The 12,310-nt window shown below is 38.1% G+C and overlaps 1 protein-coding gene across 5 annotated transcripts in view; it reads right to left on the bottom strand.

The window, feature by feature from the left end:
• The window catches only part of stxbp4 (syntaxin binding protein 4), a 184,544-nt gene that overhangs the window by 147,000 nt on the left and 25,234 nt on the right, over positions 1-12,310 (bottom strand). For 4 of the 5 annotated variants that reach the window (XM_028818679.2, XM_028818677.2, XM_028818680.2 and 1 more), the window contains exon 5: positions 9,116-9,190. In XM_028818679.2, the coding sequence (XP_028674512.2) occupies positions 9,116-9,190 (75 nt within the window). The remainder of the gene's footprint in view (positions 1-9,115; positions 9,191-12,310) is intronic. The other variant, XM_028818681.2, reaches the window with a different exon arrangement.

Here is a 12,310-nt window from a genome sequence, read left to right as displayed (position 1 = left end):
TGATGTTAAGAACAAAAAGAATATGATATTTCAACTATCTGATTTGAGAGAGAAACACTGAAAAAATGAGGACAGATATTTCAAAACATAATTCTGCTACTGGATTATTTTCACAATATCAGGTATTTTGAGCTGTGAATATGAACTAAAAAAGATAAATTAATAAATATAGAATAAATACAAAAACACATTAGTATGTTTAGTTTTTCATCACTTGGCATACTCTCTTCGCCTACCTACCTGTAGTTCAGTAGAGACGTTGCCAACTCAGGAATTTTACAAGGTTTGTATCGCTTCGTTGTTAAACGACGTTTTTAAAGCAAAAGTGACGGGTCAGCAACAATATGCTGATCTTGTATGTTGACATTGTCAGTCTCTCGATCAGTGCCGTTTTTTTGTTTTTTTTGTTTTAAAAATCAGGAGTGGTCTCCCCTAGACTTTCTCGTGTACTCAGATATGGGGATGGATATTTGAGGAGTAAACCACAAGACAAGGATTATATTATGTACATTAAAGAACCATCAACAACAAATCAAATGAAATTAATAATATATTGAACAATTATTATACAAGTAAACTTGAATAAATCAAACTCTGCAGCTGCATGAATAACAAAAAAAAAACCTGAGTATGTTTTCAGGTAAAGTACCACTTACGGTTAATGGATTTGGCCCAAAAGTTAATACACAGGCGGCGCATAAATCGCTTTCTATTCCACAGGCTTTACTCGCATATTCAGCTCACTCTGTCACCGCAAATGCTGTGTGAACAACCGGCCTCCTTCACCAGCCGCTGAATGAATGATGAATATGTGCGGGCGGCTCGGGGTGGATGGCTTTCAGTTTCAGGGTTACAAGTTATAAGGGTTAAAAACTAACAGCAAGAAAATTCAAAAAACCGAAACTAAAATTATGTTTAGCAAATTATTATTTTATTTCGTCTTTCCAGCTACTTTAGTAGTTTTGTTTAGTTTTTCATTTCAGTTGTGTTCATTATTTTATTTCAGTTTACGAAAATGTTTTTTTAATAAATAGTTTTCAGTATTGATTTTGGTTTTCGTTAACTATAATAACCTTGCTTGATAGTTTGTTCCTTCCTTGAGCTCAGTACCCAGAGCCTATGCCACTGAACTGAATAAAGTAGATTCACTATTGAATGCATGGATATTTTGTAGGGTCCTCACATTTCATAATAGTGGACATGGAAAAATAAGTTGTTATCACCTACTGGAAAATAATGCATATACATTCCAAAATCTTCTGTTCTAAAAGTAACATGTAGTGCACCCATGAATGGTAATTTTTACTTAGATGTTACAACGCTGTACAACATACAAAATTAAAATTGATAATGATAAAGACATGATAAATTTTCATAACATGACCAGAGATCTGCTTTGGTGCCACCAAAAGGGACCTACACTGAGTTGCCAGTTTAACAGATACACCTATATAGTAGAGTGTTGAACATCCTTTGTCCTCCAGGACACCATGGACTCAATTGGGTATGGAATGTAGAAGATGCTCAGGAATGTTTTATATTCTGGGAATGATGAAAACTGCTTCAGTAGCCTGCATAGTCCCTGGATCTATTCTGCACATATGCTGCATACTGGAGAGCTACACAGTCTTGCTGTGAACATCCTTTTTCAGCACATTCCAAAGGGTTGAGTTCACGGGACTATGCAAGTCAATAGCCAGGTTTCCATCCAAGGAGTTTTTGCGAAAAAATATTTAGCGCTTCAAATTTTTTTTACCGATATAGCTGATGGAAATGCTAATTATCGATAAAATGTTGTACATGTCGACATAATATTTTTCCGTTTAACTTTAGCGCATAAATTCCATATCGATACTTCAGATGTCGCAAAAACTACATTGGAAACAGTTTTTGTCGGAAAAAAGGGCTTTAACGCAAATAAATGTGTCACATTTTCATCACGTGCAATCAAAACGAGAATGGCGGAGCGGTTCGCATGGTCTGATGAAGAGAGTTTTTTTTTTGATTAAACGTCGTTATTTTGTATTAATTCAAATTTCAGTTTTAATTAAAAACCTTAAGGGAAGCAGGTTAATTCAGTTGTTATCGCACTGTGAAGGGATGTTGAAAGGTAGGCTCACCTGTACAGATCCGATGCTGCAAACACAGCTGCATCATGGGCACTTCCAAGAGTGCCAACGCAAATGTCTCGTATCATGCACCTGTCATCAACAAGGGCCTGGAGAACAATAGATGGCCACCTTTTGCGATTAATGTAATCGCGGTAGCCTTCCGTCGGGGGAAGAATAGGCACATGCGTGCCATCCAGCGCACCGTAAATCTGTGGCACAAGATGCACCAAGGAATTGCAGTATGCAATTTCATTGGCCTCCGCTACAGTCGGAAGTCTGATATAACGCCGCATTAATTTTTCTTTAATAGCGGTGCACACAGCATATACACATCGATGGACGGTAGTTTTACTAACCCCGAAAGTTTCTCCAACTACTCTATACTCGGCGCAGGTTGCCAGCTTGTAAAGGGCGATGGCAATCCGCTTTTGGGTTGGAACCGGTGGTCGGTGGCAACCTGTGATGGGCGCAACATCAGGACTGATGAATCCACACAACATCTCAAACGTCGGCCGTGTCATTATAAAATGTTGCAGCCAGAGATTTTCTGTTAAGTGTCTCTCCACCACCTCCTCCCAGAAGGTCTTATTCCGTCGTCTCTCCCATACCCGTGGGTTTCGTCGCACTGGGGTACTTTCTTCGAGCTCTAGGGCTATCAGACAAGCAACTGCTTCATTCTGCTGTCGTCTTCGGATATTATGTACAATTCCAATTATTTGTGAAACTGAAATAACAGTAAGCTGGCAAATTTCAAAAAACTGTCTGAATAATCTCTCCATTTCTTTGTTTAGTGGAGGGGGTGTAACGTGGAAAACAAAAGGTAGATAATTTGCGACATACACAAAATTATGTATGGAAACGGCTCAAGGGCAGATTTTTTTCGCGATACAACAAAAGTTATGCGACAGTTCGTTTTGGGGGGGGGGGGGATGACGTCATCACGCACACCATTTTATCGATAAAAAGCCAGTTGGATGGAAACAGGCTGGAGACAGCAAATTTTGCACATTTTTTTTACGTATATTCTGTTTGTCGATAACAAAACGTCGCAAAAAACTGGATGGAAACTTAGCTAATGAAGCAATTCAAATTTGCTGTAAAGTTCCTAGTACCATTTGCTGAAAATATATGCTTTGTGAAGTGGAAACATCCATAAAAGTAATCAGATGCACCTCATCAACCACATTTCTTTAATGGATATCAGGGCACTAATGGCATCAGAAAAAAACATTCCACAGACCATTATACTGTAAACATCAGCCTAGTCTGTTGACACCAAACAGAATTGCTCCATGGACCCATGTTGCTTGAACCAAATCCCAATCCTGCCATCAACGTAATGAAAATGGAATCTGGATTCATCAAATCAAGCATTTTTTTCACCATGCCTTAACGATCCAGTTTTGATGCTCCTCTTGCCATTGGAAGACCTTGTTTAATGTTAACAATTTTAGCACCCAACTTGGTTTCTGGATGCTATAATTCATATAAGACAAAGTTTAATAAGTGGTGCAAACTGGGATTACATTTGCATATCAATGCTAAATTCAGATGTGATTTGCCTGGTTGTGGCCTCTCTATTTGTTTGTACAATAACACCATTCTCCTTAAACCGCTCTAATCTGCAAGCTATCTTCATCCACAAGATTGTCTATCACTAATAGTTTTTTTTTTGTTTGTTTTTTTCACTACCTTCTTGAAACACTGGGTACAAAACCCCAAAACAACAGCCACTTAAAAGATGCTAGTCATGCCTAGCATCAACTATCATGCTCAATTTGATCATCCAAAACACTCAACTGAACACTTATACTAAAAACACTGCTTGATTTATACCACACACCACTATCATGCAACATACAACATGTTGTAATGTAGAATTTGTGTGAAGATGGGAAACGGGAGCCTTCTCAATTTAAAGAGTCCAATTGAAGACATTAGAAGCCAGACAGTTTCCCATTCATTTTTCTTTTATATTTTTCTTTTTAGCTTTTGAAAAGGAAAATCATTGTAATGTTCAGGCATCAACTAGTATAAAAGCAGCTACTGATAAAAAACTTTCAATAATATTTTCCCGTTGTGGCCGATGTTGATACCAAACTAACCAGCTTCCAAGGATAATCACAAAGCTTTGGCACCCTCTGCTGGGAACAAGACCTCATTCTGTCATTTCAGCTTTAAGAATATCTTTTCAATGTGGGAAAAATGAAAAGTATCAAAAGTCACTTTTATCTTTATAAGGAAAACCACACAAAGAAATGAAGTGGCAAGAGAAATAGTCTTAAAAACTAAACATGCATCCATTGGTTTTAAGCCTACTGACTGAATCCAGACATTTTACTTTCCAGGCTAACTCCAGGGAATCTAATATTGGGAGAGGAAACCTAGGATCTCTCTCACTGATAACAACTACCAGGAAATGGCAGAGCACAGAGACAACTACAGGTGCTGGTCATAAAATTAGAATATCATGACAAAGTTGATTTATTTCAGTAATTCCATTCAAAAAGTGAAACTTGTATTTTAGATTCATTCATTACACACAGACTGATGTATTTCAAATGTTTATTTCTTTTAATTTTGATGATTATAACTGACAACTAATGAAAGTCCCAAATTCAGTATCTCTGAAAATTAGAATATCAATTAAGACCAATGCAAAAAAAGGATTTTTAGAAATGTTGGCCAACTGAAAGGTATGAACATGAAAAGTATGAGCATGTACAGCACTCAATATTTAGTTGGGGCTCCTTTGGCCTGGATTACTGCAGCAATGCGGCGTGGCATGGAGTTAATCAGTCTGTGGCACTGCTCAGGTGTTATGAGAGCCCATGTTGCTCTGATAGTGGCCTTCAGCTCTTCTGAATTGTTGGGTCTGGCGTATTGCATCTTCCTCTTCACAATACCCCATAGATTTTCCATGGGGTTAAGGTCAGGAGAGTTTGCTGGCCAATCAAGAACAGGGATACCATGGTCCTTAAACCAGGAACTGGTAGCTTTGGCACTGTGAGCAGGTGCCAGGTCCTGTTGGAAAATGAAATCTGCATCTCCATAAAGTTCGTCAGCAGCAGGAAGCATGAAGTGCTCTAAAACTTTCTGGTAGACGGCTGCGTTGACCTTGGACCTCAGAAAACACAATGGACCAACACCAGCAGATGACATGGCATCCCAAACCATCACTGACTGTGGAAACTTTACACTGGACCTCACGCAACGTGGATTCTGTGCCTCTCCTCTCTTCCTCCAGACTCTGGGACCTTGATTTCCAAAGGAAATACAAAATTTACTTTCATCAGAGAACATAACTTTGGACCACTCAGCAGCAGTCCAAAGGCGAGACGCTTCTGAAGCTGTCTCTTGTTCAAGAGTGGCTTTACACAAGGAATGCGACAGCTGAAACCCATGTCTTGCATACGTCTGTGCGTGGTGGTTCTTGAAGCACTGACTCCAGCTGCAGTCCACTTTGTGAATCTCCCCCACATTTTTGAATGGGTTTTGTTTCACAATCCTCTCCAGGGTGCGGTTATCCCTATTGCTTGTACACTTTTTTCTACCACATCTTGTCCTTCCCTTCGCCTCTCTATTAATGTGCTTGGACACAGAACTCTGTGAACAGCCAGCCTCTTTAGCAATGACCTTTTGTGTCTTGCCCTCCTTGTGCAAGGTGTCAATGGTCGTCTTTTGGACAACTGTCAAGTCAGCAGTCTTCCCCATGATGGTGTAGCCTACAGAACTAGACTGAGAGACCATTTAAAGGCTTTTGCAGGTGTTTTGAGTTAATTAGCGGATTAGAGAGTGGCACCAGGTGTCTTCAATATTGAACCTTTTCACAATATTCTAATTTTCCGAGATACTGAATTTGGGACTTTCAAATGTTTATTTCTTTTAGTTTTGATGATTACAACTGACAACTAATGAAATACATCAGTCTGTGTGTAATGAATGAATCTAATATACAAGTTTCACTTTTTGAATGGAATTACTGAAATAAATCAACTTTGTCATGATATTCTAATTTTATGACCAGCACCTGTATATGTCTCTGCAAAATTGCAAAAAGTTTTCTTTCAGCACAAATAATTTTTATACTATTAATCATCTTTAATACACAATGAAATAATATGATTAAGGAACTAATTTTTAATAAAAGTGGTATTCTTGGGAGACAAGGTATAATATTTACTACCTAATTTTCCACATTTTGCCATAAGCTACCTAGTTAAGCTTTGGCTCACCAAAGACTGGATAAACCGGCAAACATTAAATATGGGTTAGGAATCTGCAACAAAAAAAAAGTCAGAAATGAAGAGTCCTATCCCTCAAAATGGCATAAAACAAAAATCAAGCAAATTTTTATTGTACTAAAATTGAAATAAATGCTTAACATGTAAACATGCATGTATATTTTAGAAAAAATGGTAGGCTGAGATTTTATTTTGAAATGCACAAGGAAGTGACATTGTTAGATTCTTGCATTACAGAAAACCTACAATTGGAAGGGTGAACCTTGCTCTGGGAAAGGAATCCAGGCTTGTAACACTTTTTAACAACCTCCGGGTACTAGTGGAAACAGGATTGGGTTTTACATCCACTGCTTGCTTTTCAGAGGTTCCTGGAACCACCCATGAATTTTTGAGGTTAATCCCATCACTCTCAGTACACATGCAGACCTACAAATGCCTTCAGCTAGTTAATGTTAACACTGAGGTTGCCAATTTCAGTCACTTCCTCCCAGATGTTGGGCAATTGCAATTCTACAGAGTGATGTTTTTCACTATGATAAAGACAAAATCTGACAATCTCTTCATTGTTTCATTTCACTGGAGCTAGGGCTGCACGATAACAGAAAAAATGATTATCACGATTATTTTGCTCAAAATTTTTATCACGATTAATAATGACGATTATTCCTTTGGTAAATGAAGTCTGTGACCAAAGCAGTGTAGCCTCGGCCAGTTATTCACAGATGCTGCCCTAATCATATTAGCTGCGTTGTCCGTTGTGATACACACAAGTCTTTCTTCCACCAAGCCCCAAGCGGACATCGCTTCTTTGAGGCCCACTGCAATAAACTCCGCTGTATGGTCTTGTGGGAAAAACGAAGTTTGCAAAAGCTTGCTTTTCATCTCAGACTCGCTGTCAATAAAATGAACTGTCAAGCTCAAATACGGTTCCGCAGTTCTGCTTGACCATAAGTCGGTCGTGGCAGCAAAATATTCAAGGCTAAGCCTGAGAATTTCTCTTTCTATTTCTTTTCGGCATTTCGCATACAGCGAGGGCAGCGCAACATTGGAAAAATGGTTGCGTGAGGGAATGCTATATCTTTTATCAAGTGTTGCGATCATTTTGTTAAACCCCTCACTGCTCACGGTGGTTATTGGACACATATCCTTTGCTATATGGTACGCGATTGCCTCTGTTATTTCCCGGTGTCTTTGCGAGCTAGGCAGATATGGTATTGCGTTGAACAATGTCCCTGATATTGTTGTCTGTGTTGTGGATGGCTGGTAATTTGTTGTTGTTGCTGTTTGTGCCTTCAGTCGTTGAAATTCTTGATAGTGTACTTTGTGGTGGCTTTTAAGGTGGTTGATGAGGTTTGTTGTGTTACCTTGGGGCGTTTGGACTTGGACAGGAGCAAAGTTTGCACAAGACTCGTACCTGATCAACATCACATTCCTCGAAATTGAAATAGTTCCAGACAACTGAGTATGACCCCTTTTTAGGAACTAACGATCGCACTTCTGCACGTTGCTCCGCCATCATATGTTTATTCTGACTGACTGTTATTGCTGCTATTGACTTCTACTGCTTCAGAAAGCGCTTGCAATCTAGACGCAGTAACGTCATAGTGACGCAGTCCAATCCGTAAACTCAGCCCATAAAAAACAGTTTGGTCTTTATACTGTAAAATCGCGACGATATTTATTAACTGATCGTGGGTCATAAATATCGTTATCATGAGAAAAAAAAGATTAATCGTGCAGCCCTAACTGGAGCATATTTTTTATGATTAATTCAAAATAACTAAATAACCATGGCTATGATGCTTGTGGACCCTGCGTATTACCCACTTAGCCATGGACATGAAATGTGGATACAGGACAATAACTACTACATTACTGTGCTACCACAGAAAAACAACTAGAACTGATTTATTTCATTTTAGTTCTTCATTACATTATTTATATAGAGCAATCTATTGGTTTTGTCATTACTTTCCCTATGCTGTAATTAAACATTATGTACTGAGTCTTCTTAGAAAAGCACCTTGACGCACCAAAATATGCACTGGCAAATAAATATTAGTTTGAATATTGGGTCTAAAAGGGTGATCACTTTGCTTTATTTGTCTAGACAGCCTAAGCAGTGCAAGACATGTTCCCTTGTCAAACAGCCAAGTACATCGGTTACCAAAATTTCTATAGAAGTAGCTGCAGCTTCTGCTAACATAACCCTCACAACTCCTAGCTATATGCCAAACAAAACCCAATAGAAAGCTTAATATTATTGAAAGTTAGAATTGAAAACAAAGTTATAGAATGTGAGAAATATTGGGACCTTTAGCCTTTCACAAACAACCAATTTTATTAAGAGACACTCCCGCGTATTTTGAATTCCCCACTTTTGTAGACCTCATGGAGAGGGCTCAACCTGCCAGGATGTTCTCTTTCAGGATGTAGCAGGTTGTGCTCGAAACCAGCTGTCGGAAACCTTGACAATGATTCAGAAGACAATATCATTGAATTTTACTGAGCCCTGACTGGTGCTCTACTGTGAAGAACTACAGCCACATTTGATCTGTTGCTGTGCTGTACCAGTTTCGAAGCACTTCCAATCTTTCTCTCAAGACTGAAATAAACAGTGAGAGTGGAAGCATACAAAGTGGTTCCATTTGAAATCTTTTAAGTTCTACAGAACATTACAATAGTGACAATATACAAACAAGTAACAAAGAAAACAATGTTCTATGGTATTGTACCAAAAGTTTCAATTTCTTTTCTTACTTGGATTCTTCGTCTCTTGTAATCAGGAGTGACAAGTGATTGGAGGCAGAAGCAGTCCGCAAGATTTCAACTGCTCTGAAACAAAAGATCCAAACAATTAGGAAATAAATTGAGATATTAAAAGAAGAGAACTGTAGTAAATATACTCTTGCTAAAGAAGATGGTAGCTTTTGATAATAAATAAAAATAAGTAAGCAAGTCAGCCAGGAAAGGAAATTTCTGTTGTTTCATCATATTTGGCACAATGTAAGACACACTTAAAGCATTTAGTTTACTTTTAATTTTCATGAAAAACAGGTTAGGTGAATTGGCGATTCTAAATTGGCCCTAGTATGTGCTTGGTGTGTGGGTGTGTTTGTGTGTGTCCTGCAGTGAGTTGGCACCCTGCCCGGGATTGGTTCCTGCCTTGTGCCCTGTGTTGGCTGGGATTGGCTCCAGCAGACCCCCGTGACCCTGTGTCCAGATTCAGTGGTTGGAAAATGGATGGATGGATGAAAAAAATACACCTACCCCTTAATTTTTTGTGCAAATCAACAGAAATCTCACAATTCTAGTAGTAATTCTAATTTCCAGCTGGCATTTAAGGAGAATACAATGAAATGGGTATGTGAGTGGTCATAAGTGGTTAATAAATCCTGAAAGGCCATAACAAAAATCCACTACCCAGTTATCTGATATGTTAACTTAAAATAACTGGAACATTCTAGGAGTCTATTGGCCTTTCCAAAAGTAAAGCAGATATTTTATTAAATAAAAACTAAAAGCTAACATTTCATTTCTCTGTTTCCTCTAAGTCACAACACATATTTGAATGGCATAGCTCAATATAAACAAGAATTTATATAACATATGTTGGAGTCTTCAAAGCACAGGGTTCATTGTTCTAACAATAAACTGCCAGCTTTTTATGGAAAGTTCAATATATTGAGCAAACTAAATATGGGCAGAATTTTTTCCTAAAGGCACAATGAACCATTTAATCTTTAACACACAGCTGAAACAGCTCAGCTTCGATTGTTTTATTCAAGGCAAAATTTATAATGTATATAGTCTGTAGTCGAGAACAATTTTTCCTTTCCAAAAATACTCTTATTTAATGCTTCACTGTGGACTATATTTGTAATAATGTCTAATTCCTGATCTGTACTGATTAATTCAGTTATATTTACATACTTGTCAGAAATTAAACAAAATGAAACAATAAATGATTTTTCTTCATTTCCCAGCTCATAAAGGAATATTCCACACAGATATATTTTTTTACATTTTCCTTATATCCTGTAGTTTGTACTGGTGGCCAAGAAAAATTTTCAATCTCATGTTTTCATGCAGAACAAGAGAAAAATTTATGATCTAATGGAACTTTATGGTGAACTGTTCTGTCTAAAATGGCAAACAATGTCCATGCTAAAAAGACGACACTCTCGTGTAACTGGAGTCACATAATCCATATACAGTATCTGTTAACAACTTATATGGTCAAAACATGCAAAATGCAAGCATATTGGCTAAAATATTATTTAGACTTAATTCTGGAAAACTCAGTGTACTTTTAAACAGGAAAGACACATTCCCATAATACTGTGCATTTGAAAAGAAGATTGCCTCTCCCCCTCATTCACAGGTCAAGTCTTTGTAAGCTGTTTCAGGCTAACACAGGGGTTGCTGCATGTTATTACCAGGATCTGACCTACTTTACCTTGCATAGTTGTGTAACGATTTAAAATGGAGTAGTGCCAAACTTCAAAGTGAATTAGGATAGAAGTACATCTAATGTATACGTTCATATTGTGATTTTGATCTTAGGGCCTGTCTGGAATAAAGGGACAATTAAAATAAAAATTTAAAAAAAAAAAACTTCTTAGGAAAGGATGAGATTAATAAAAGAATTAATAGTAGATTGAATTAGGTGCATTTTGGGTTGGTTCAACAGTTATTGCATTAGTAATTTGATCTGCTACAAAGAGAGGTATTTTAATCTGTTGAAGCAAGATGTTTTGTGATGGTTGGAAAGTATCAAGGTCTACTGCCAGCAGGCACCCAAAATAATAACTTTTAATAAGCTGAAAAATCATAGTGCTTGACACATGTAAATATGAAGGAAAGCAAAGATATTCCTATTGGAAAGTGACAAGGCTTATGACAAAAATCATCTTATGAACCTATGAAATAGGAGAATATTAGTTTTGTGCTGGTCGGAAATTACTGCCATCTGTTGCTGGCAGGAGAGAGGTAGGAAGAATATTAACTTCGTGCAGAAAGGAAAAAGATTTGCTGCCAATGGTATAGTTCAATATGCCAGGAATTTTTTTTTTTTTTTTAAACAAACTGGAAATGGCACATCAAATAAATAAATATATACATGTCGATACATATACTTTGTAACACACGTGAGAATGGGAGACAGTTTATGGCCACAAATAAATGTGTTTTTCCTCCAGACCAGGGGTTGGTGTTCCGCTTCCGGTCTGTATGAACCCACCTACCAAAGATGCCATTTCCTCCACTGGTCCCATTGAGCCCTCCTCTTCCTGCCTCCCACCTACATAATGGCCATCTTAAGTTCAATGTCTTAGTTGGGTTTTGGACATATTGTAAAGGCATATTATTGTTTATTCTGCCTAAAATTGCCAGAAACCTTAGTATATACGAGGTGTCTGCCCCAAATCTCTTTCTGTGTTCCTCCGTTTTATTTTACACTGGCATAATTGGCAGGATTTCTGGCCATCTGCTTGGCAGAATACCCTTTTTAAAAATGCATTGTGGTCAAAACCCAAACTGTTAATCACACACAACCAGCACCTCGCCTCATGCTAGGGATGGGATGAAAATCCGGCAAGCAAACAACCTAGTGGCAAGCAAATCGATGGGCAGCAGATCCTTGGTCACCGTCCAGGGGCGCTTATTTTAGCAAAGATGGATCGCCAATGTGCTGGCTCCCCGTCTTGGATCCGTGCAGTCAAGATGACGACTTCATAGGAGGGATGCTGGAACAACTCTTCAACGGGAAAAATAATGAGGTATGTAACGAAAAGGTAAAGATCTTGGAAAACAGTCAACAGAACTCTAGCAAACTCATGCCGTGAAAACGGAGATTCCACAGCAGACCATCTTTTGTATTTTCCAGCTCCCCGGCACGAAGGTTGTGAGATAGCAAGAGACCAGAATGACGCGAACATCGCTAATAAAAGGAAA

The sequence above is a fragment of the Erpetoichthys calabaricus genome, chromosome 14 (assembly GCF_900747795.2).
Source record: "Erpetoichthys calabaricus chromosome 14, fErpCal1.3, whole genome shotgun sequence".
NCBI classification, from domain to species: domain Eukaryota; kingdom Metazoa; phylum Chordata; class Cladistia; order Polypteriformes; family Polypteridae; genus Erpetoichthys; species Erpetoichthys calabaricus.
The sequence above is the reverse complement of the archived record's forward strand: the minus strand, read 5'-3'. Positions and strand labels throughout refer to the sequence as shown.